General features: G+C 42.5%; 2 protein-coding genes across 2 annotated transcripts in view; both read left to right on the forward strand.

The window, feature by feature from the left end:
• LOC127006283 (glycine receptor subunit alpha-4-like) overlaps positions 1–11,104 on the forward strand; it is a 12,943-nt gene extending 1,839 nt beyond the window's left edge. Inside the window, exons 2-11 of the mRNA XM_050875994.1 lie at positions 2,878–3,022; positions 3,433–3,570; positions 4,581–4,667; positions 5,159–5,289; positions 5,634–5,716; positions 6,095–6,226; positions 6,396–6,533; positions 6,897–6,974; positions 8,307–8,482; positions 9,273–11,104. Coding sequence (XP_050731951.1) covers positions 2,878–3,022; positions 3,433–3,570; positions 4,581–4,667; positions 5,159–5,289; positions 5,634–5,716; positions 6,095–6,226; positions 6,396–6,533; positions 6,897–6,974; positions 8,307–8,482; positions 9,273–9,509 — 1,345 coding nt within the window. The 3' untranslated portion in view covers positions 9,510–11,104. The remainder of the gene's footprint in view (positions 1–2,877; positions 3,023–3,432; positions 3,571–4,580; positions 4,668–5,158; positions 5,290–5,633; positions 5,717–6,094; positions 6,227–6,395; positions 6,534–6,896; positions 6,975–8,306; positions 8,483–9,272) is intronic.
• Positions 11,105–15,872: 4,768 nt separating this feature from the next.
• On the forward strand, positions 15,873–24,774 carry LOC127006443 (uncharacterized). Its single transcript, XM_050876395.1, has 8 exons — positions 15,873–15,972; positions 16,547–16,658; positions 17,470–17,659; positions 19,081–19,220; positions 21,012–21,124; positions 22,163–22,360; positions 23,623–24,154; positions 24,769–24,774. Exons 1-8 carry the CDS (start codon positions 15,917–15,919, stop codon positions 24,772–24,774), a joined length of 1,347 nt encoding a protein of 448 aa, XP_050732352.1. The 5' UTR covers positions 15,873–15,916.
• Positions 24,775–26,296: the final 1,522 nt, after the last annotated feature.

Genomic DNA, 26,296 nt, shown 5'->3' on the forward strand with positions numbered 1-26,296 from the left:
ATAATAATAATAATAATAATAATAATAAAAAAAATAATGTGAAGAAGAAAAAGAAGAGGAGGAGGAAGAAGAAGGATGCTGATGATGATGATGACGATGATAACAACAACAATAACAATGATGATAACAACAACACTAACAATAATACAAAGAGTCGGTGGCTGAGTGGGTAGCGTGCCGGCGCGGCGTCCAGCTGGGGCGAGATTCTTGAACCCCTCACGCGCTCGCAAGCCACACTCGCACACGTAACGCCTTCACAGTAATTCTCGAAGCGCTACGTCATCCTAAGTTACTAAGTTATATTACCCAAGTTACGTGAGGGTTGGGTGCTGTCGTGAACCTTACAATGTGTCCCTGATATACATGGAATGCGTTTTAGTTAGTGTTTCCCAACGTGGAAATATCAAGAACATGTGTTTAAAGGGTAAGTACATCTATTAAAGTGGGCAATCAACAACCTGACAGCTGTCACTCAATGTTGCCAGACTGTCGTACTCTGCCTCTCATGCATGTTGCCGATTTCCGACCCAAAAACTACTTATATCACCCAAATAACTGCCTTCATATATAGTTATCGTTTAAATGGTAAATTATACTGTGCTACCACTGCTCCCCGTGGACAAAGTGAGGGAACGGTGACAGATGGAAAATTTTAGATTAGTCGTTCAGTGATGTGTGTAGCATCAAACTCAGAGTATTACAGGGGAGTTGGCCGTGTGCCACTCTGAATGTTTGATCGCACATATGAATATATATCCCGTTACCTCCCTATTTCTGCAAAAAGGCCTCTTATTTGCATTACACTGTATGTTTTCACGTGTGTAGTTTACTTTGATCTGCTCCGAGGGGGCGCTGGGTAGTCTGTTATTTAATGAGTAGGCTATGTAGAAACTCTCGTCGGGGCAGTCAGTGGTTTGACTCGGTGTCAGATTATCGTACTCAGAGCCTCGTATTTACCGGTTTCTAAGCCTTAGCTATTGCCAAAAACACCAATATAATTAACCATTTTAACGGTAACTATATATGAAGGCAGTTATTGGGGTCGAGGATGCAGTTTCTGGGTCGGAAATCGGCAGACATTGGAGGCTGAGTATGACAATCTGTTTGGGGTTGAGAGGAAGGATGACAGGCTGGCTCGTGATTGGCTGGCTCACCTCAAGAAGCAACTGTGATTGGCTGGCGACTCTGATGACGTCACGCTTCAGTTCATCGAGTCTCCCACCAATCAGATGACGTAGGTTCGCGTCCCGCCCACCGCTACGAACAACTTGGCCAATTTCTCAGTCACCGCCGAGTGGCCCAAGACTTCCACATGCTCCCCTGAAGACCGCCCATCAACCCGGACTCTAGATTCTCACCCAAGCCAAGCAGGATGGCGCCACTATAAACACTTGCCTGCGCCATAACGGGCTGGGGCCGATCACCAGGGCCGCCAAGATATAGCCTACCCAGCCATAGGCCACACGTTAAAACAAATAATAATAGTAATAATAATAATAGTAATAATAATTGTGATGATAATGATTCTAATTAGTACTACTACTACTACTACTACTACTATTACTACTACTACTACTACTACTACTACTACTACTACTACTACTACTACTACTACTACTACTATTACTACTACTACTACTACTACTACTACTACTACTACTACTACTACTACTACTACTACTACTACGGCTACTTGATAACATTACCACTATTGTGTTTGACGTCAGAGAGAGAGAGAGAGAGAGAGAGAGAGAGAGAGAGAGAATGATATACTGTGTTTGTCATGAAGATATTTTTAAAGTGCAAGGATGTTTGTTTCTCTCTCTCTCTCTCTCTCTCTCTCTCTCTCTCTCTTCCCTTATCCCTTCTCCTCCTTCCTCCCTTCCTTCCCCCACCCTTCCCCCCACCCCCCTTTCCTCCCTCCCTCCCTCCCTCCCTCCTCTCCCTCTCCCTCTCTCCCATTTTTCCTCCATCCCTCAATTTCAAGGCCAAGACAGTATTGAGCAAATCTCTCTCTCTCTCTCTCTCTCTCTCTCTCTCTCTCTCTCTCTCTCTCTCTCTCTCTGCAGAAGTAGTAGTAGTAGTAGTAGTAGTAGTAGTAGTAGTAGTAGTAGTTGTTGTTGTTGTTGTTGTTGTTGTTGTTATCATTATTATTATTATTATTATTATTATTATTATTATTATTATTATTATTATTATTATTATTATTATTATTATTATTATCATTATTATCATCCCAAAATCTATCTATCTATCTATCTATCTATCTATCTATCTATCTATCTGTCTATCATCTATCTATCTCTATTTGTCTATCTATTCTTCTGTAAATCTATCTATTGTTCTATGTATCTATCTTTATCTATCTCTATCTCTATCTACCTCCTCCTTCCCCTCTCTACCTCTCCCTCTATTTCTCTTTCCTTCTCTCCCTCCCTCACACTTCCTCTCTCCCTCCTCTCCCTTCTCTCCCTTTTTTTCCCTCCCTTCCTCTCTCTCTCTCTCTCTCTCTCTCTCTCTCTCTCTCTCTCTCTCTCTCTCTCTCTCTCTCTCTCTCTCTCTCTCTCTCTCTCTCTCTCTCTCTCTCTCTCTCTCTCTCTCTCTCTCTCTCTCTCTCTCTCTTACAAAAAACAAGGTCTCTACACGTACGAAACAAGTCCTTCACACGTACAGAACAGGCTCAAAACACGTATTATACAAAACAAGTTCAGAACACGTACAGAACAGGTTCAGAACACGTATAGGAGAACACATCCTCTCTAAATTTCCCTTCCCTTCTTTCCTCCCTCCCTCCCACTAACACCCACATGGTTAATTAAGTCTCTCTCTCTCTCTAACTCTCTCTCCCTCCCCCCTCTCTCTCCCCCGGCACCACAGGACCACAGAGAACCGGTCGGAGGCTGAGAAGGCGATCCCAGAGAATTACGACAAGTACTATGTTCCCGCCGCTAACGACCACCCCGTCATTGTGTACTTCGACATGACTCTCCTCGACATCAGCTCCATCAACGAGAATGACATGGTGAGGGGGGTGCAGGTGGGGGTGGGGGAGGGTTAGGGATGGGTGTGTTGGTGGGTTGGTGGTAAGGGTGGGATAGGATCGAGTGGGGGGGGGGGAGGGGCAGGGGTGGGGGTGGAGGTGGTAATGGGGCGGTGGTGGAGGTGGGGGCTGAAGTGGGGGGGGGAGGGGTGCATGGGGGTGGAGGTGAGGGAGGTGATTGGGAAGGGGTGGGGGCTTGGGTGGAGGTGGGTGGGTAAGAGCTGGAGGTGGGGGAGAAGGGTGGGGGGTGGGGGTGGAGGGGTGGAGTGGGGGGGCATAAATGGTGGTAATTAAGTAACTTGAACATAGAAAATAAAATTAAGATTAAACAAAAAAAATTGATATTAGCGTCATCATCATCATCATCATCATCATCATCATCACTATTCCAGACCTTCAGCGTGGAGTGCTTTGTGTCCTATCGCTGGAAGGATTGGCGCCTGCGTTGGCCCCTCAAACGACCCGAGCTGAACCCCTGTTGGAACTCCGGTGTGCCCTCCAAGCTGCCCAAACCACTAAAATTTGACCAGGTATACGTGTTTTAAGGCTGTTTCCCACGTGTACCTGGCTTGTATGTGTCTAGTTCCTGTTTTATACGTGTTTTGAACGTGTTTTGTACGTGTTCTGTACCTGTTTTGTGTGTGTTTTGAGGCTGTTTTGTTTGTACGTGTTCTGAACCTGTTTTGTACGTGTTTTGAGGTTGTTTTGTACGTGTTCTGAAGCTGTTTTGTACGTGTTCTGAACCTATTTTGTACGTGTTCTGAACCTGTTTTGTACGTGTTCTGAACCTGTTTTTGTACGTGTTCTTACTCCTCTGTACGTGTTCTGAACCTGATCTGTTCGTGAGAGAGAGAGAGAGAGAGAGAGAGAGAGAGAGAGAGAGAGAGAGAGAGAGTTCAGCGGTTATATATTTAAATTTTTGCTCCGTTTGTCGAGAATTTATAGGTGATGCATAAATTGTTTTGTCTGTGCTTGATAAAACTCTAGAATTTATCGGCACAGAAGCTAATTATTTTTGTATTCAACTGATAATAGACCAAAATATATATAGAGGCAATGCTTGTATAATGATTTTGTCTGACATTGATTAACTACCAAAAAAATATTATCTTAAAATTGGGTATAGATGTTAGTCATTTTTGCTATATATTTTTTCTCTTCCTCTTCCTCCTCCTCCTCCTTCTTAAATTCTTCTTCGTCTTCTCCTCCTCCTTCTCGTCCTCCTCCTCCTCCTCCTTCCACTACTATCAGAACCACTACTACTACTACTACTACTACTACTACTACTACTACTACTACTACTACAACTACTATTTGACATTTCGTAATAAGAATAAGAAAAAAACAAAATTGAAATAAAACAAAAGAAAAAATATCTTGACTTTATAGGAAATTAAAGAAAGAAAAAAAAATATAGACAATTGGAAATGAGGGAAAAAAAGAGAGAAAACAATAGTAATAGTAAATACTACTACTACTACTACTACTACTACTACTACTACTACTACTACTACTACTACTACTACTATTTCTATTACAGGTTTGCAAAAGTAACTACACCACAAAGATTCCTCGCTGTGTCAACCCAGAAAAACCTAAGGAAGAAAGAATAATATTACCCTTGAGAGTAAGTATAAAAAGACGTACACACACACGCACACAGTCGCACATACACATACATACATACATAGGGGTGGTGTGTATGTATGTATGTGTGTGTTGGTGGATGGTATGTATATGGATGGTTTAGGATTACGTAGATATTGAGGGATATAAAGAGAGGTGTAAGGGAGGGGGAGGAAGGGTATGTGAAGAAGAAGAAGAAGAAGAAGAAGAAGAAGAAGAAGATAAAGATGAAGAAGAAGAAAAAGAAGAAAAATAAAGAAGTGATGAAATAATTATAAAAAAAAGTTGTATATTATCATGTAACATTCTCACATTCCCATTCCCATATTCCCACGTTCCCATTCCCACATTCCTATTCCCACATTCCCACACTCCCACCTTCCCATTCTCCCATTCTCAAATTCCAACATTCCCATTTCAATATTCCCACACCCCCACCTTACCATTCCCACATTCCCACATTCCCAGCCTTACATTCCCACATTCCCACAGTTCCTGGAGGACATTTGGCAACCCGACGCCTTTTTCAAGAACGGCATCAAGTCCTCTATCCACAAGGACTGGGTGGCCAACGAGTATCTGGCCTTCTATACCTCAGACGGGCACATCAGGCTCTTCAGCAGGTAGGGGGGTTGGGGGGGTTGGGGAGGTTGGGGGGGTGGGGGAGGAGGCGGTGGAGTGAGGGTGGGGGGGAGGTGGGGAGGGGGAGGGGGGTTAGGTTCGGAGGTTTAAGGGAGGTAAGGGGGTGGAGGAAGGAGGCGGTGGAGTGAGGGTAGGGGGAGAGGTGGGGAGGAGGGAGGTGTGTGTGTGTGTGTGTGTGTGTGTGTGTGTGTGTGTGTGTGTGTGTGTACTAATTCAATCTTTCTGTCTCTCTCTCTCTCTCTCTCTCTCTCTCTCTCTCTCTCTCTCTCTCTCTCTCTCTCTCTCTCTCTCTCTCTCTCTCTCTCTCTCTCTCTCTCGTTCCCAGGATGAGCATAACGTTGACATGTCACTTCGATTTCCATCACTACCCACACGACCAACAGAAGTGTGAGATGCTGATTCAGAGTCGTAAGTACTACTACTGTTGTTGCTGCTGCTTCTATATGCTGTTCAGGTTAACGTGGCGAATAGGCCCCACCCCCTTTCCTCTAACGCCCCGCCTCTTTCCCGAACAAGTGCATATCATTGCGCCCCTGTCTCCGAACAAGTGCATATCATTGGCCAGATCACCAGCAAGCCACGCCCCCTTTTTATCTAACGCCCCGCCCCTGTCTCCGAACAAGTACATATCATTGGCCAATCCACCAGCAAGCCATGCCCCCTTCCCCGAACGAGTGCATATCATTGGCCAATCCACCCGCAAGCCACGCCCCTTTTCTCGTACGCCCCGCCCCCTTTCTCTAACGTCCCCGCCCCCTCCCTCACCCTCTCTCTCCCTCCCTCCAGTGTCTTACAAGTCGGATCTGGTGATGTTTGAGTGGTGTGAGCAGTGGGCCAAGCCGATTAACAAGCTGGACCAGGAGATCTTTTCCCTACCCCACTTCACGCTGGCTAAATATGACCACGAAGTTTGTAATAGTAAGTATGGGCGGTGGGGTGGAGTGTGAGGGGGGAGGGAGGGGTGGGGGAGGGGGACATCTTATATTTCCTATTTTTATATCCCACTTTCTATTTCCCATTTATACTTCCCGTTTTCTATTTTCCATTCATACTTCCCGTTTTCTATGTCTCTCCCTTCCCCGTCCAGCCGATATCCCGTGCGTGAAGGCCGTGTTCGTCCTGGTCCGCCACCCCGACTTCCACATCCTACATACCTACGTGCCGACCGTGCTTATTGTCATTCTCTCCTGGATGAGCTTTTGGATCGCCCCGGACGCCACGCCAGGTACGGAAGGGGGTGGGTGGGGGGGGGGGGGAGAGGAGGAGGGAAGAAAGAGTTAGGAGGTTGGGGGAGAGGGATAAAGGGGAGGGAGAGGACTATAAGTATCTACTATAGGTACGTACCATCGACTAGCTCAGTCCATGAACTCCGTGAGCGTCCCCTTTGGTCAAGAAGAAGACAAAGAAAGGATGAGAGAGAGAGAGAGAGAGAGAGAGAGAGAGAGAGAGAGAGAGAGAGAGAGAGAGAGAGAGAGAGAGAGAAGAAAAAAAACATTCTCCAATAAAATTTCTTATAACCTAACCAGCTGACCTTCCTTGACCTCCGTGACCTTTCTGACTGACCTTTGACCTCTACCCTCCCCCCCAGCCCGCGTGACCCTGGGCGTGACCTCGATTCTAACCATGGCCACCCAGTACTCGCAGTCCACCAAGAACCTGCCCCCGGGTGAGTGTGTGTGTGTGTGTGTGTGTGTGTGTGTGTGTGTGTGTGTGAGAGAGAGAGAGAGAGAGAGAGAGAGAGAGAGAGAGAGAGAGAGATTTTGCCCAGATTAATGAAACACGGCATGACCTCACCCAAGACTTTCACCAAAAATCTTTCCTCACCACCACCACCACCTACCACCACCACCACCACCACTACAACCACTACCACTACTAGTATTAACACCCCCCTCCCCCTTTTAACCCCCCTTCCAATCTATACCTTCCCTTTTCCTCCCTTCCCTTCCTTTCCTGTTGATACCCTTCCTTTCCCTTCCCTTCTTTTTCCTTTCCATTTCTTCCCTTCCTCCCTTCCCTCCCTTCCTTTCCCTTCCCTTTCTATTACTTCCAATCCCTTCCCTTTTCATTCCTTCCCTTCCTGTTCCTTCCCTTCCTGTCCCTTCCCTTCTTTTCCCTTCCCTTCCTTTCCCTTCCCTTTCTCTTCCTTCCAATCCCCTTCCTCTTCATTCCTTGCTTTCCCTTCCCTTCCTATCCCTTTCCTTCGTTTTCCTTTTTATCCCTTCCCTTCCTGTCCCTTCCCTTCCCTTCCCTTCCTCTCCTTTTCCTTCCAATCCCTTCCTTTTCCATTCCTTCCCTTCCTGTCCCTTCCCTTCCTTTCCCTTCCTCTCCTTTTCCTTCCAATCCCTTCCTTTTCCATTCCTTCCCTTCCCATCCCTTCCTCTCCTTTTCCTTCCAATCCCTTCTTTTCCCTTCCCTTCTTTTCCCTTCCAATCCTTTCCCATACCATCCCATTCCTTATATCCCTGCCATTTCCCACCCAAATCTAACTAACTAACTAACTAGACTAACTAACTAATTAATTACTATAATAACCCTATTCTTTCCCTAATCTAACGTAATTTTATGTAAACTTACCTAACCTAATCTAACCTCATTTTATGTAAACTTACCTAACCTAATCTAACCTCATTTTATCTAAACTTACCGAACCTAATCTAACCTCATTTTATCTAAACTTACCTAACCTAATCTAACCTCATTTTATTTAAACTTACCTAACCTAATCTAACCTAATTCTATCTAAACTTACCTAACCTAATCTAACCTAATTCTATCTAAACTTACCTAACCTAATCTAACCTCATTTTATCTAAACTTACCTAACCTAATCTAACCTCATTTTATTTAAACTTACCTAACCTAATCTAACCTAATTCTATCTAAACTTACCTAACCTAATCTTATCTTACCTTACATATTGTCAGTTTAAATTTCAATCATTACATCAGTTTTTATTTCAAGCATGATTTCTCCATTTTTCTTCCCACCCTCCCAGTCTCGTACATTAAGAGCCTGGACATATGGATGATCACATGTATGGTCTACGTGTTCATGGCCCTCCTGGAGTTCGCTATCGTCTACCACGTTCACTACCGCCGCACGCAGGCCCCCCCGCAGAACCCCACCACCCTCATCAGCCCCCAAGCCAACCCCCAAAACCAGGTGACGCAGGTAAGAGGGGGGAAGGAGGGGGTAGAGGGGAGTTCGGGTATAAGAGATGGGAATGGATGGGAAGGAAAGGGAAGGAATGAGAAGGGAAGGGATGGGATGGGAAGGGATTGCAAGGGAGAGGAAGGAACGGGAAAGGAGAGAAAGGGATGGGAAGGGATGGGATGGGATGGGATGGGATGGGATGGGAAGGGAAAGGAAGGGAAGGGACGGGAAAGGAGAGAAACGGAAGGGATGGCAAGGGAAGGGATGGGATGGGATGGGATGGGAAGGGAAGGGAACGGATGGGAAGGGAAGGGAAGAGGGTAATGATAATGATGATGATAATAATGATAATAATAACAATGACAATAATAGTAGTAGTAGTAGTAGTAGTAATAGTAGTAGTAGTAGTAGTAGTAGTAGTAGTAATTGTAACATACTAATATTTTTCTCTCTTTTTCTCTTTTTTTTCCCTTCCCTTTTTATCCCTTCCCATCCCCTCCTATCCCTACCCATCCCTTCTTATCCCTACCCACCCCTTCCTTACCCATCCCTTCCTAACCCATCCCTTCCTAACCCATCCCTACCCTTCCCTTCCCTTTCCTTTCCCATCCCTTCCTAACCCATCCCTTCCTAACCCATCCCTACCCTACCCTTCCCTTTCCCTTCCCATCCCTTCCTAACCTATTCCTAACCTTCCCATCCCTTCCTAACCCTTCCCATCCCGTCCCATCGCTTCCTTATCATCCCCCTTTCTCCCTTCACCCACCCTCTCCACCCCTCTCCCCACCCCTCTTCCCCCCCCTGGCAGACCCTCACCCTGGACAGCCCCGGGGTCAAGTCGTGGGCAGTGGGCTGGAGGGAGTTTTGGAGGGGGCACACAGCTATTGATGAGGCCTCCCGGGTGTTCTTCCCCTTAACTTACTTCTCCTTTGTTTTGGGATATTTCGTCCTTTTAACGGGGCAACCAGACGAGGAGGAAGGTGGAACTGGTGGTGTTGGTGGTGGAGGGCATGGTGGTGTGGAAGGGCATAGAGTGCATACGTAGGTGGAGTGGTTGTTTGGTTGGTTGGTTGTGGTGGTGAGGTGATATGAGATTGTGGTGATGAGATTGTGGTTTTGGTGGTGGTGGTGGTGGTGGTGGTGGTGAGGGAGGGTATGGAGGTGAAGTTTATGTATACCATACGTAACTATACATAGGAATAGCTTTAGACCATACATACATACATATATACACACATACACACATACACACATACACACACATAAATATTTACAACAACAAAAAAAAACACTCATGTATATCGTAATGTAAGGCAGAAAGTAGTATATCCATAATGATAATAATAATAATAATAATAATAATAATAATAATAATAATAATAATAATAATAATAATAATGATAGGTTTGCTAGTTCTAACGTAATTTTCAAGGTCACACGCTGCTAGTAAATTAATAGTAATAATAAAATAGAAAATACTATCCTATTATACGCTAGGTTTATGAATAGAAGAGTTCCCCTTTCCCCCCCCTCCAAAAAAAAGGAACATCGAAAGTTACCCTTAAATAATTTTCTTTACTTAACAACTACAGGCAAAACAACACATTTCCACAAAAGTGAATTGTAGGCCTAATATGTGCATTAAAAAGGACATTATTAAATGGGATAAGAATATAGATGACAAAACTAAGGCATTTGGAATCACGAAACAGCAGTGGTCAGGACGGACATATAGAGAGAGAATGAACAATAAGCAAAAAATAAAAAAAGAGTGGAGATTAGTTTTATTAAATACACCGATATCTCTTTTTCTAACTCAGGCTCTCCCTTCATAAACTTGGGCGATTCATATGACCAGTGAACCATTTTGTTAGTAATATTTCAGCAGCCTAAGCCAGTAGTCAGTTTTAATTAGATACGTGTTATTAAGGAAGCCTATTAGCATCATTATTAGAAGCTGTCATGGTGTTAGTTAGTTAGTTAGACAGTCATTTGACCTCGATATCGTGAGTGAGTGATTTTAAAGTTAATATATACAGATAACTACACGAGATTTGGTAATATTTCAAATGTATTCGCTTTGTTTTTATTTTCATGTTTTCATTGTCGTATTTTTAGAAGCTTTTAAGGATACTAGACAGTCATTTGACCTCTGTATATTGAATGAGTGGTTTCAAAGTTAATATATATAAATAACAACACGAGATTTGGAATTATTTTAAATGTATTCTCTTTGTTTTCGTTTCCATGTTTTCCTTGTCGTATTAATATTTTTAGAAGCTTTTAAGGATACCAGACAGTCATTTGACCTCGGTACTGGGAGTGAGGGATTTCAAAGTTAATATATATAAATAACAACACGATTTTGGAATTAATTTAAATGTATTCGCTTTGTTTTTGTTTTCATGTTTTCATTGTCGTATTTTTAGAAGCTTTTAAGGATACTAGACCGTCATTTGACCTCGGTATCGTGAGTGAGTGATTTCAAAGTTAGTATATATAAATAACAACACGAGTTTTGGTATTTTTTTAAAAATGTATTCGCTTTGTTTTCGTATTCATGTTTTCATTGTCGTATTAATATTTTTAGAAGCTTTTAAGGATACTAGACAGTCATTTGACCTCGGTATCGTGAGTGAGTGATTTCAAAGTTAATATATATAAATAACAACACGAGTTTTGGTATTCTTTGAAATGTATTCGCTTTGTTTTTGTTTCCATGTTTTCATTGTCTTATTTTTAGAAGCTTTTAAGGATACTAAACAGTCATTTGACCTCTGTATATTGAATGAGTGGTTTCAAAGTTAATATATATAAATAACAACACAAGTTTTGGTATTCTTTTAAATGTATTCGCTTTGTTTTAGTCTTCATGTTTTCATTGTCGAATTGATATTTTTAGAAGCTTTTAAGGATACTAGACAGTCATTTGACCTCGGTATCGTAAGTGAGTGATTTCAAAGTTAATATATATAAATAACAACACGAGATTTGGTAATATTTTAAATGTATTCGCTTTGTTTTTGTTTTCATGTTTTCATTGTCGTATTTTTAGAAGCTTTTAAGGATACTAGACAGTCATTTGACCTCTGTATATTGAATGAGTGGTTTCAAAGTTAATATATATAAATAACAACACGAGATTTGGAATTATTTTAAATATATTCGCTCTTTTCTCGTTTTCATGTTTCTTATTAATATTATTTTAGAAGCACTAGGAATATGTTAGTTTTTCATTTGACCTCGGTACTTGGAGTGAGTGGTTTCAAAGTTAATGTAAACAAATAACACGAGTATAGTATTGTTTTTATAAGGCATTTCACTTATTTTAATTTTCTGTATATATATGAGTGGGCGCATTAATCAATTTTTAGAAGCCTTTGTATGCTAATTAGTTAGTCATTTGATCATTACTGTCCTATTCCATGTAATCTTAAATGTCACGATAACGATGAATATATGAGTTTGATATTCTGAAAGACATTTTATTTGTGTTAATTTTATTCCTGAATGTGTTAATCAAAACCTAATTTCAAAAGCTTAAATGGTGTTAGTTTGTTAGTTAGTCATTTGACCGTTAGCATTTCGACTATTTTTTTGTATTATGGTGACGATAATAGGACGAATTTGGCATTTTTCGAAACTATGTATAGCCTACCTCTTAAGCAAATTCTCAATCCATTATATTATCTGTGGTAAATGTTTGTTTCAGGTCCCTCTTATTAGCTACGTTTTCGATGGAAGGAAGTAGACTATTGTAGAAAAATAATCGATTTGGTATTTTTGGTATTTTTGGTACTTTGGGTTTTGTTGTTTTGGTTAGTTTTTTTTTTTTTTGTGTGTGTATTTTTGGTATTTTTGATAATTTTGGGATTATTTTCGGTATTTTTGGTATTTTGGGGGTATTTATGGTATTTTGGGTATTTTAGGGATGGTATTTTTTGGGGTTGGTATTTTTGGTATTTTGGGGGTAATTTTGGTATTTATGGTATTTTGGGTATTTTAGGGATGGTATTTTGGGGGATTGGTATTTTTGGTATTTTGGGGGTATTTTTGGTATATTTGGTATTTATGGTATTTTGGGTATTTTAGGGATGGTATTTTTGGGGATTGGTATTTTCGGTATTTATTTTGGCGGTTGGTATTTTTTGTATTCAGTTTGGGAGTATTTTCGGTATTTTTAGGTAATTTTTAGTTAATGCAAAAAAACTAAGGTAGATATCCATAATTACACTCAAAATGACGAAATATGGCCAGCACCGAACACGCGCCCTCAACCTAATAGGCCTATAACCCCATGCGAACCTAATGAAGATTGACCTGTCGAAGTTGATTTATAGTGACCATCGACTATTCTATCGACTATTTGGTGGAGGAAAGCTTAGAATAGTAACACATAGTCGCTAAAACAGTTAGTAGAGGAAGAGGAGGAGGAGGAGGAGGAGGAGGAGAAGGAGGAGGAGGAGGTTCATGCAATTTTTATTTATAAGTTTATCTGATTTTCTTTATTAATTTTTTTTATAGTTTCTGCATCGATTTAGAATTTAAGCACGTGTTCATAGAGGGTTATAGGCCTACTGTGTGTGCTGATTCGATTTCTACTCTAATAGTGGAAAGTATATTATCATTTTCTATCGATAACTTTGAGAGGAACCTGAAGTAATTACTATAGGCTATTTCCGTGTTGTGTTATAATGTTTGTTTGTTAATTTGTATCAGTTAATCACTCTTGTAATATCTAGTCTATCACTTAATTGTTTTCTTTGTATTTTTATTATAAGCTTTCTCTCTCTCTCTCTCTCTCTCTCTTCTTCCATTATCATTATTATTATTATTATTATTATTATTATTATTATTATTATTATTATTATTATTATTATTATTATTATTATTATTATTATTATTATTATTATTATTATTATTATTATTTTTATTATTATTATTATTATTATTATTATTATTACTATGTACATCGATATTATAGTCTTTCTTAGATTATGAGACTTTTTTTTCACAAACTTCCTCTTATTTATTTGATTATTTGTTGCTAATATATTGGTAAGTTAATAAATTTACTGTTTATGTACTTTTTTAACATTCCCGCAAGTAGATTACTCAATATATATATATGTAGGCCTACACCGCATCTCACTTTTATTCATAACTTCTTCCTTCCTTCATTTCCTTCTTTTTTTCAGGGTTTTTGATTTTCATGGCGGAGGTCTTATGAGAGAAATGAGGAGCAATTAAAAGTTATCTACCCGGATTCGTGGTTATGGCCCAGTTCGACAGTGCGACACAGTGAACCGATTTCACAGTCCAACACAGTGTCTTCGTAACAGCCCGAACCAAACTATAGAATCCCATACAATCCAAAACGGTGAGGTCTTCGATGCCACACTAAATACACAAGACTTTTCCTGTATAGTTTCATCAAATCTGTGAACTTAAATACAAACACCAGACACTATACAAGGAAATTTCGAAGGCTCTGGTATTGGTTTGGGAGCTTACTAACCGATCATGGGGAGCTGTGGAACTAGCCCATTGTCATTATAAGCGCCCAAACCACACCATATCCACTACAATCATCCTCCATTTCAACTCATTACCAGATACTATTAAAGAGATTTCCTGTGTAGTTTGCTGAAATTCCCTCCCTCTTAATATATACGCTAAACACTCGAGCTACAAGGAATTTTCGTCGTATTTTGTCATGAAGATATTTTTAAAGTGCATGGATGTTTCTCTCTCTCTCTCTCTCTCTCTCTCTCTCTCTCTCTCTCTCTCTCTCTCTCTCTCTCTCTCTCTCTCCTCTCCCTCTCCCTCTCTACTACATTCCCTTCAATAAAATCATTCCTTGGTATATCTAAGTCTCTGTGTGTTAGTGTTTACGTCCACAAACTCCACGATGTACCTTTTTTTATTTATTTTTTTAAGTCTACGCCTATAGAGCCGGTAGGCTTGCTTAAGGGGCCGGGATGGTGTTCAACGATGCCAGATTGTCGTACTTAGCCTCTTATATTTCCGATTTTCGACCCCCAAATTGTCTCCTCTATTCCAATAACTACATTTATTTAGAGTTACCGTTGAAAGGTTTAATTATTAGTGTCGTTTTGCTATAGTTAAGTGTCTAAAAACGGTAAGTACAATGGTGGATACGATAATCTGGCAACCCTGATGGTGTTTGGCCCCAGCCCGTCATGGCGCAGGCAAGTGTTTATAGTGGCGCCATCTTCTCTTGGCTCATGCTGCCCCCCGGAACTCATTCTTGATTCACTTGGACGGTTTCCTCTAGAGTCCGGGTTGATGGGTGGTCTTCAGGACAGCATGTGGGTAGTTTTAAGCCACTCGGCGGTGACTGAAAAATCCGAGGTGGTAGCGTGGGGATTCGAACTCGCGTCGTCCATCACGTGGTGAATGTGGGCCCAGCACGCTACCACTCAGCCACCGCCTACCTATGTGTTTGTTTCCCTTCCTGTACGAACACCACTCATCAAAATAGTTACACGCTGGCAAAAAAAAAAAAAAAAATCCGAGGTGGTAGCGTGGGGATTCGAACTCGCGTCGTCCATCATGCGGTGAATGTGGGCCCAGCACGCTACCACTCAGCCACCGCCTACCTATATGTTTGTTGGCCTTCCTGTACGAACACCACACATTAAAATAGTGACACGCTGGCAAAAAAAAAAAAAAAAAAAAAATCCGAGGTGGTAGCGTGGGGATTCGAACTCGCGTCGTCCAGCACGCTACCACTCAGCCACCGCCTACCTATATGTTTGTTGGCTTTCCAGTACGAACACCACACATTAAAATAGTGACACGCTGGTTGCCGTACTTTTGTTACCCCGTTAATGTGTGTGAGAGAGCTGCGCGTGGATGCGGTGCTCATCTCCGTGACAATGACCCTCGATGTTTGATCCATAAATATATCACAAAAACGTCGATATATTCATTCCAACCCAAACTACTTCTGTACTTATTCCGACAAAGACCCTGAGAATCATATATATTACGACTGTTAAGGTGGGTAATAAGCATGGTAGTAGTAGTAGTAGTAGTAGTAGTAGTAGTAGTAGTAGTAGTAGTAGTAGAGGGAGATATTACTAAGATAGGTTGTTATGTAGTTAAGGTTAGATATGTGTGTGATTCTGTGCTTCGGATATTCAGTTTAGATATGTATTGGTGTTTGTCTGTATGTCTGTATGGCCTCTCTCTCTCTCTCTCTCTCTCTCTCTCTCTCTCTCTCTCTCTCTCTCTCTCTCTCTCTCTCTCTCTCTCTCTCTCTCTCACTCTCTCTCTATTTTAGCTAGAGAGAGAGAGAGAGAGAGAGAGAGAGAGAGAGAGAGAGAGAGAGAGAGAGAGAGAGAGAGAGAGAGAGAGAGAGGGGGGGGGGGGGAGTAGGAGGCAAGATGGAGGCCAGGCTAGGTACAGGGGTTTAGTTCAGCAGCCATGGCGATAGGAGGAACAACAGCTGCCCGCCTCGCTGGGTCCCTCGTGCTCCTGACGTGGGTAGTGGTGGTGGTGGTGTGGTTGTTGGTGGTGGTGTGGTTGTTAGTGGTGGTGGTGGTGTGGTTGTTGTTGGTGGTGTGGTTGTTGGTGGTGGTGTGGTTGTTAGCGGTAATGATAGTGTGATGGGGGTGGAATATATGTGGTGGTTATGGTGATAGATTGTGGTGGTTATGACAATGTGGGTGCGTTGTGTGTGGGTGGGTGTGATATTGTGTTGGAGCAAGCTAATGTATGGTGATTAGGTGGTGTGTGTGTGTGTGTGTGTGTGTGAGTGTGTGTGGTTGGTAGTGGTGGTTATGATGGTGTAATGGTTATGGTGGCAGATTGTGGTAGTTATGACAATGTGTGTAGTGGTGTGTGTGTGTGTGTGGTTTGGGTGTGATATTGTGTTGGGGTAAGCTAATGTATGGTGATGGTTTAAGGGTTGGGATATGAAGTGGTAATTGGGTTGTGGAGGTGGCGTGGAGGTATGGGTGGGAGTGGTTGAGGTGAGTGTGGTGGTGGTGGTGTGAGGGAATGGTTGTTTTAATCTTGCACGCTTTTTGTACGTAAATTCTCTGCTATCCTCAGCGTGGGCGTATTGGGCATGCCTACCCCCGGTCCGTGCCCCCAGCCTACCCATCTGATCCCCGGCATTGCGGAAGGCCTCCCCACCCTCACGCCTCCCAGCCCGCACATTAAGGTAGGCCTATGGTGGACACTCGCTCGTGGATGGTTGAATAGTTGGTTGAAAAATGAATTACATCTGTGGTAATATATCTTGACACGCTTACCTCTTGTACTCTCCCTCCCTTCCTTCCTCTTTCCCTCCCTTTCTCTTTCCCTTCCTCCCTTCCTCTTTCCCTTCCTCCCTCTTTCTCAACCATTTTCTACTTCCCTCTCAATTATGTCCTTCCTTACTCTCCCTCTTTCCCTCCCTGAATCACCCTTTCCTCTGTCCTTCCCTCCCTTGCTCTCCCTGAATCACCCTACACTCCTTCTTTCCCTCCCTGAATCACGCTTTCCTCTGTCCTTCCCTCCCTTGCTCTCCCTGAATCACCCTACAAACTCATTCTTTCCCTCCCTGAATCACGCTTTCCTCTGTCCTTCCCTCCCTTGCTCTCCCTGAATCACCCTACACTCATTCTTTCCCTCCCTGAATCACCCTTTCCTCTGTCCTTCCCTCCCTTGCTCTCCCTGAATCACCCTTCACTCCTTCTTTCCCTCCCTGAATCACCCTTTCCTCTGTCCTTCCCTCCCTTGCTCACCCTGAATCACCCTTCACTCATTCTTTCCCTCCCTGAATCACTCTTTCCTCTATCCTTCCCTCCCTCCACCCCCATATTTAACATCCCTCTCTAGATAACCTTCCCTGCCCTCCATGGATCTCAATGAACCCCAAACTTCCCTCAACCCCCATATTTAACATCCCTCTCTAGATAACCTTCCCTGCCCTCCATGGATCTCAATGAACCCTAAAATTAACACCCACCTGTCTCTGTCCGTCTGCCCAGTTGTCAGTCCGCGTTGGGTACAGCAGAGGCTACAACGGGGCACAAAAGTACGGTGTGAGGTTGGTCCCTGCCTATGTGGAGTCTGACCTGTGCGTGGATATAGCTAATGAGACTGACCCTTCTTCAAGCTCCGCCCTCTGCTATAGCCACACCGAGATCTCCCTGCCCACCAAGAGCCATAACTTCCTGGGTGAGTGTTGGGTTGTGGTTTTGGTGGTGGTATGGTGTTTGTGGGTAGTTTGGTTGTGGTGGTAAAATTTCGGGTTTTGGATACGGATGTCTACCTATAAAGACCCGCAAATTTCTGGTTGTTAGTGGTTGTTTGGTGGCTAAGGTTGAGTTAGTGAATGGTTTTGAGGTTTATAGGCCTAGTTTAGTTAAGGTTATAGTTCGGTGCTGTGTAGGTTTTTTAGTTAAATGGGTTGGTTTAGGTATAGTTTCGTGAAGTTGATGGTTAGCTTAATGTATCCCAACCTTGGCAACGGTGACTCGGTTTGTTTAATGTATTCATGATTAACGTTAGTGATTTACCAATAAGCTTCGATGAGTGAGCAGAGAATTAGTGCTTTGAGGGTCTGGTGGTTAAATGGGAGGATTAGGTTTTGTTTAGTCAATGATCGTTAGCCTAATAGCCCGTCAATGATAGTTAGCCTAATAGCCCTAATCTTAGTAATGGTGATTAGTTTAACTTATGATTAACGTAATGGCCCAAACTAGTGATTGACCAATAAGCATCTGAATTGGGCTGTACATATATAAAAGATTGATCATACCGTAATAGCCCAAACTAGTGATTAACCCAATAAGCACCTCAATTGGACTGTACATATATAAAAAAAATATTATAGTTATAGTCGAGGTGGTGGTCTTGTTAGGCTCAAACTCGCGGGTGGCAGATGCTTGTTTTGATAGTGTTGGTGGTAGTGGTCGTTAGTGGCAATGGTAGCTATATATAGGTTCAAACTCGCGCCTGGTAGATGCTTGTTATGATAAGTGTTTGTGGTTGTGATAGTTAGTGGCAATGGTAGCTAGGCTCAAACTCGCGCCTGGTAGATGCTTGTTATGATTGATTGTAGTAGTGGTAGTTAGTGGTCGTTAGTGGCAAGGGTAGTAGTGATTGAAGTACTTGGAGATACAAAAAGTAGTGGTAGTTATTGTAATGGTTGGTAGAGGAAGACTTGAAAGTATAACGTAATGGTAGTTTTGTATTATTGTGGAGGTAGTGGTTGGGTCTTGATAGTAAGGCAGATGTAAAGATTCAAGTTAATGGTAGTTACAGTAATGCTGGCGGACTATTTTAACCATTTCTCATATTAGGCGTCGGCAGGAACCAGGTATTGTATGCAAGTTAATGGTAGAATTATCTCTGGTTCATGTAGGGAATTTAACCTGGTACCTGCATACCATTTAATTATATATATAAACACATTTGCGATCGGTTTATGCATAATCTATTTTTGGGGGGTTTATATCATGGCACAAATTTGGCCCGTCGCTGCTACACTGTAAAGCCACAAATTTAGCCCGTCGCTTCTACCAGGTTAATAGTAGTTGTGGTAGTTATTGGTAGTTATAGTGTCAGGCTCCTAACCACCTCTGTCCTCGGTCCAGGCGTGGGGTCGAACCTGGTCGAGATGAGACATTACCTCCGGCGCAGCGCTGATGGCCGTGCCGGGGATATGCTGGTGATAGGCGTGGTGTGCAAGGCCTACCCGCCCGTCAACCCGCCCCAGACCAACCTTGTGGATAGGGTGAGTGGGTGATGGTGGTGATGGTGGTAATGGGTAACTTGTCCTCCCTCCTCCACCTTCCTCTCTTCCACTTTCTGATCCTCTTCAATTCCTCCTCCTCCACCTTCCTCTCTTCCACTTTCTGATCCTCTTCAATTCCTCCTCCTCCTCCTTCCTTTTTCTGATCCTCTTCAATTCCTCCTTCCTCCTCCTCCTCCACCTTCCTCTCTTCCACTTTCTGATCCTCTTCAATTCCTCCTCCTCCTCCTCAAGAAGCTCGCGATAACTTTCTTTAAGTCTTCTTCCTAGATCGTGGTATGCAGGTATAAGGTATTAAGTGATTAGACTGATTATTAGAATGGAGTGTGCGATTATTTGAAGTTAAGGATGAGTGTGCGATTATTATAAGTGTTTTTCGTGTGTGTGGTGGTGGTGGTAGTGATGAGTGAAGTTAAATAGTATTGTGGTGTACAGGTATAAATTGATCGTGATAAGACTGTGATTATTAGAAGTGTTAAGAGGTTAGGTTAGGTTAAGTTAGGTGGCCGTGAGGACTGGATATGTATTTTTGAGTTTTTAGTAGAGAAAGGGAGGAAGAGGTTAGGTTAAGTTAGGTGGCCGTGAAGACTGGATATGTATTTTGAGTTTAAGTAGTAGAGAAAGGGAGGAAGAGGTTAGGTTAAGTTAGGTGGCCGTGAGGACTGGATATGTATTTCGAGTTTTAGTAGTAGAGAAAGGGAGGAAGAGGTTAGGTTAGGTTAAGTTAGGTGGCCGTTAAGACTGGATATGTATTTTGAGTTTTAGTAGTAGAGAAAGGGAGGAAGAGGTTAGGTTAAGTTAGGTGGCCGTGAAGACTGGATGTGTATTTTGAGTTTTAGTAGTAGAGAAAGGGAGGAAGAGGTTAGGTTAAGTTAGGTGGCCGTGGAGACTGGATATGTATTTTGAGTTTAAGTGGTAGAGGAAGGGAGTAAGTGGATTTTAAGACCCGGACTACAGTATTAGGTTAGGTTAAGTGGCCGCGGACACTGGGTATGTATTTTGAGCAAGTAAAAAGGCTTACGGAAAGGCAGTAAGAGATTTTAAGACTCTTAACTACAGTATCAGGTTAGGGTGGATAAAAGAAAACGGATGCAAGTTAAGCTTTTTCAAGGGTGACTAACCTAACTTTCCCTTCCATCCCAGGCCCTTTGTCAGACTTGGTGCGCCTGTTCAAGGGTGACTAACCTAACTTTCCCTTCCATCCCAGGCCCTTTGTCAGACTTGGGGCGCCTGTTCAAGGATGACTAACCTAACTTTACCTTCCATCCCAGGCCCTTTCACACTTGGGGCGCTTGTTCAAGGATGACTAACCTAACTTTCCCTTCCATCCCAGGCCCTTTCACACTTGGGGCGCCTGTTCAAGGGTGACTAACCTAGCTTTCCCTTCCATCCCAGGCCCTTTCAGACTTGGGGCGCCTGTTCAAGGGTGACTAACCTAACTTTCCCTTCCATCCCAGGCCCTTTCAGACTTGGGGCGCCTGTTCAAGGGTGACTAACCTAGCTTTCCCTTCCATCCCAGGCCCCTTGTCAGACTTGGGGCGCCTGTTCAAGGGTGACTAACCTAACTTTCCCTTCCATCCCAGGCCCTTTGTCAGACTTGGTGCGCCTGTTCAAGGGTGACTAACCTAACTTTCCCTTCCATCCCAGGCCCTTTCAGACTTGGGGCGCCTGTTCAAGGGTGACTAACCTAACTTTCCCTTCCATCCCAGGCCCTTTGTCAGACTTGGGGCGCCTGTTCAAGGATGACTAACATAACTTTCCCTTCCATCCCAGGCTCTCGTGTCCGACTTGGGGCGCTTGTTGGTCGGTCAAGTCAACATCGTGGCCTTCGACTTCACGAACCTGCTGCCCTCGCCTGCCCATAATTTGCCCTTCTACCAATACAGGTGAGAAGGTTTTTGTGACTCGCCTGGTGATTCATAAAAAGGTGTACTGGGTTTGTTCTACGTTGATTTGTAGATAGTTCTTAAATTTTTCTTTATTTCCGGTGTATTTTGATGTCAATGTTACGGTTTTTTTTTTAATCTTGGTTTGATATTTTAAGTTCATGTTTATTTTTGCTTAAACTTTATTTCCGGTGTATTTTGATGTCAATGTTACGGTTTTTTTTTTAATCTTGGTTTGATATTTTAAGTTAATGTTTATTTTTGCTTAAACTTTTATAATTTCAATTTTTCGTATTTCCAGTGTTTTCAATTTTTTTTCGTATTTCCAGTGTTTTCAAATTTTTTTCCTGTTCAGTGATTTCCAATGTTTTTCCTATTCATATCTATTTTTTCAATTAATTTCTATCAGGTATCTTTTCACCTGTATACACCTGGCCTATCCAATTTTAACCCTTCTTTTCCAATTCCATTTTTTTGTTCGTTTTCTCACCTAGCCTATCCCAATGTTTTTCCTATTCATATCTATTTTTTCAATCAATTTCTATCAGGTATCTTTTCACCTGTATACACCTGGCCTATCCAATTTTAACCCATTCACTTTTCCAATTCCATTTCTTTGTTCGTTTTCTCACCTAGCCTATCCAATTCTAACCCATTCACTTTTCCAATTCCATTTTCTCGCCTAGCCTATCCAATTTTGACTAATTTATCCGCTTTTCCATTCCCATTTCTGCTTCCTGTTAGTCTTCTTCAGCTGGCCTATCCAATTTTAACCAATTTATTCAAGTTTTCCAATTATATTTTTGCTTTCTGTTCGATTTTTTTTTGCATCTAGCCTATAAATTTTTCTTTACTCTACCAATCAATTTTTTTCACTCTACCAATACCACATTTTTTCGCTCTACCAATACCACCGTTTTTTTCCCTCTACCAATACAGTTTTTTCCACTCTACCAATACAGTTTATTTCACTGAACTTTTCCATTTTCATTGTTTTCTGCTCTTTCCCCAACTTAATTTCTCTCCCAATTATCCCAGGGCGGGTCAGGGGGAGCATTGCGAGATGGCTGACTGGGTGGTGTACGCGGCCAAGCTGCGCGTCTCCTCGTCCCTGGTGGAGGCGCTCAAGACTCACTACAAGAATAACCAAACCACTGCTACGGATACCACTGATACTACTACTACTTATACTACTACTACTTCAGACTCCCCGGCGGTCTCTCCAATTCTGTATAGGTATGTACGAATTGCAAGTTATGTTTGTACGTATAGACCAAGCAGGGAAGGAAATGGTAAAGAGGGCTATTGAACGAAACTGAATCATGTTTTAAGAATGAAAAGTTAATGAAAAAAAAAGTTTAGTGAGGAGAGTTATAATGGGATATAGTGGGATGTAATGGGATATAGTGGGATATAGTGGGAAGGAAAAGAGGGAAAGATTCAATAAACCACCTTTCACTTTGTTAATTGGTCAATCTAGTATTTAAAAGTTAACAAAGTTCGGGGCGTTGGCTATAGCTGCGCATGGCCTTAGTGTTCATCTGTCACGTTCAATTAGCATATCCTCCAGTGGACCAGGGCGTAAAGTTATCAAAGTTTCCCCTCAAATGGATACGCGATTTATTTTACAATCTCGTTCATTTAGTGTATTGACCGTAAAAGACTTAGACTATTCTGTGGCTTATTCAGGACTATTTTGAGTTTTTTGTTTAACTGTAGGCTGAAAGTGTTTATTCCGAGCCTTATTATGTGTTTTGCATTATAAGGTGATTATGATTTTAACATGAGGTGGAAAATGTCGCTCCTGGAAATGCCCACAACTTCCACGAAAGCCTTGTCAAATATGTGTTCTTGAGCGGCGAAATGTCTTTGAGGTGGAAAATGTCGCTCCTGGAAATGCCCACAACTTCCACGAAAGCCTTGTCAAATGTGTGTTCTTGAGCGGCGAAATGTCTTTTATTTAATACGACCCACTGTGTGATCTAAAAGCGCTTTGCAGTTTTCAATAGTTTCTCCTACAAAATGCACACTCGCGGTTATCTTTAAGTGTGTTTGCCGTAGATTTTAATTCGGGTTTTCTCTACTGTAAAATCTTCAATCCAGAACTTGCCCCAGCCCTGTCATTAAGCCGCGAATTTTGGAAAATCAACCGCTTTGGTGCGAATCGCCATAACTACCTTATTTTTGGGGCTACATGAATGTATTTAATGTTTTTGGTATCAATCGATGGTAAAATGGAAGGGGTATATTTTGTATACTTTACCGATGTTTTAATTGTTTCTTATAGTTTACCGACGTTTCAATTCTGGTCCTTTATAGGTTAACGTTTTAATTCTTTCTTTTAATAGTTTTCAGATGTTTCAATAGTTTCTTTACTCAATTCTGGTGTAATTCTGTTTCAATAGTTTTTTGATGTTTCAATTGTATAGTCCCAAGTTTCAATTTTCTTCAGTCTTCCGAAGTTTCATCTTGTCTAACGCGCTCCCATCCTACCCTAGGCCACAGGGAACTCCTCCTATCGTCCCTGACCACCACCAGGAGTCTCCACCAGCAGCAAAGGTCTTGAGTGGCACAGACCTCGACCCCTTCTTCCGCAGCCGCTCCGCCTACGCTCACCCGCCCTCCAACCAGATCATTCTAGTCGTGGAACCCGAATCCGCCGACGACGAGGCCGCCAAACTTGAATCCGCCAATCACGAGAGCGATACTTCCTCGGACACTCCTCTCTTCCGCAGGCACGGGAGGGAGGTAGAGGAGACTGTCACTACTTCTACTTCTTCGGCGTCTCCCACCGCGGACTTCGCTTCGGTAGACTCTGAAATTGATGAGATTCTAACGAAGGCTACTGCTCCTGCAATTACTACTGAAACTACCTCTACTACTACTGAATCTACAACACCTACCACTACTACTACTACTACTGCTCCTGCAATTACTACTGAAACTACCTCTACTACTACTACTGAATCTACAACACCTCCCACTACTCCCACTACTACTACTACTACTACCACCACTACGGAAAAGCCAGTTAGCGACACAATCGAGCCTACTACTACTACGAAATCCCGCGATAGTCACTTTACTGCTGAACCCCAAATTAGAACTACTGACTCAGACTTCACTGAGCCGACTGAAACCCCTAAAACTACTAACACTACTGCCCCAACTACTAACCCGACCGACGCTCCTCGTACTTCAGATACCACTATTCCAACCACTGAAACTCCTACTACTGAGGCTCCTAGTAGTGGTATGTGTGGTTGTGGTAGGGTGGCGGTGGTACTGGGGATGGTCTTAGGGTCATTGTTGGTAGTTTAAGTTGTATGCGTCTAGGTTATGAACAATGTATAGAGTCTGTAGGTGATTGTAGTATATTTAAATTTTTCTGGTGATTTAAGTTATATTAAAGTTGTATAAAAGTCTTAAATAACTTTGCTAATTGACCTTCTATACCTTTGCCACGACTACTACTACTACTACTACGTCTACTGTTATGGGTTGCTACTACTGTTAATGGGTCTATTGAAGTGGTGTTTGTAGGCGGTTGTGTGCAGAAGGATCGGCGGTGGTGTTTACGTGGTTATAAGTGGTTTTGTGTGTGCTTAAGTCCCTTCAACCATGGCTGCTAATGCTCGGTGTAGATTTAGTTGTTTTTTACGTAATTGATGTGTTGTACGTGTGTTTAGGGGAGGCGAAGTGTACTGTTGTGTTGTAATGTGTTCGATGTGATTCTCGGTAATACACGGATTAATTTACTTGTAGTTTTGTTCACGTTATTTTTTTTTTAAACTTTTTTAGGTTTTCATGTTAACTTTTCACTTTCTTTATGGTTTTGTTCTTATTTTCCGGTTTTCATAATTTTTCTTTTTAATTTCGATCAGTTTTTTTTTTTTTTTAATTTATGGTAATTTTCCTAAAGCTTTCTAATTTGGGTTTTCATTAACTTTAAAATTTATTACTCATGGACGTTCTCAGACTTAATTGTATTTCGCGGGGTAGTTTTATGACCCTGGTGGTAGTTTAATCCTTCTTCTATGCCGTGAACGTAAGAAAACTCTAATTAGACATTCATTTTCTTTTCGGCCGCTAAAATTTGATGCCGTGAGGTGTGGGACCGTCTGAGCATTGACAAGACTTAAGTACGAGTTGAAGGGGCATTTCCAGGGGTAGTTTTGTGACCCTGGTGGTAGTTTGATCCTTCTTCTGTGCCGTGAACATAAGAAAACACTAATTAGACCTCGGTTGATCTCCTTTTTGGCCGTTGAAAATAGTTGTTGTGGAAGCGCTTTCGTAGGAGTTGTGGGGAGCATTTCCAGGGGTAGTTATATGACCCTGGTGGCAGTTTAATCCTTCTTCTGTGCCGTGAACGTAAGCAAACACTAATTAGACCTCGGTTGATCTCCTTTTTGGCCGTTGAAAATAGTTGAGGTGTGGAAGCGCTTTCGTAGGAGTTGTGGGGGGCATTTCCAGGGGTAGTTTTATGACCCTGGTGATAGTTTGACCCTTCTTCTGTACCGTGAACGTAAGAAAACACTCATTAGACCTCGGTTGATCTCCTTTTTGGCCGTTGAAAATAGTTGGTGTGGAAGCGCTTTCGTAGGAGTTGTGGGGAGCATTTCCAGGGGTAGTTATGACCCTGGTGGTACCTTAACCCTTCTTCTGTACCTAAAACCTAAAAAACCACTCCTAAGAAAAACCGCCCCTGACCATAACCATTTCCCAGTGTCCCTTCTCTCCGTTTGTCGTCCCCCCTTGGGTAGGCGGTGGCTGAACAGATAGCAAGACGGCCCCGCGTTCAGGAGGACGCGAGTTCAATCCCCGCCCGGTGCCACCAAGCTGGGATTTTTCAGCCGCCGCCGAGTGGCTTAAAACTACCCACATGCTGTCCAGAAGACCACCCATCAACCCGGACTCTAGATTCTAGGATTAAAGATGAGCTCCGGGAGGGCAGCATGAGCCAATGCAAGATGGCGCCACTATAAACACTCGCCTGCGCCAGAACGGGCTGGGCCGACCATCAGGCCCCACCGGGAAGAAGCCGTGGACCGACCATCAGGATCCACCGGCAAGAAGCCTACCGGGGCAATAGGCCGAGACGTAAAAAAAAAAAAAAAAAAAAAAAAATTATCCGAACCTTGCCATATCCATATATTAATCCCCTTCGTCATT

This window comes from Eriocheir sinensis, chromosome 32 (assembly GCF_024679095.1).
Source record: "Eriocheir sinensis breed Jianghai 21 chromosome 32, ASM2467909v1, whole genome shotgun sequence".
Classification (NCBI taxonomy): domain Eukaryota; kingdom Metazoa; phylum Arthropoda; class Malacostraca; order Decapoda; family Varunidae; genus Eriocheir; species Eriocheir sinensis.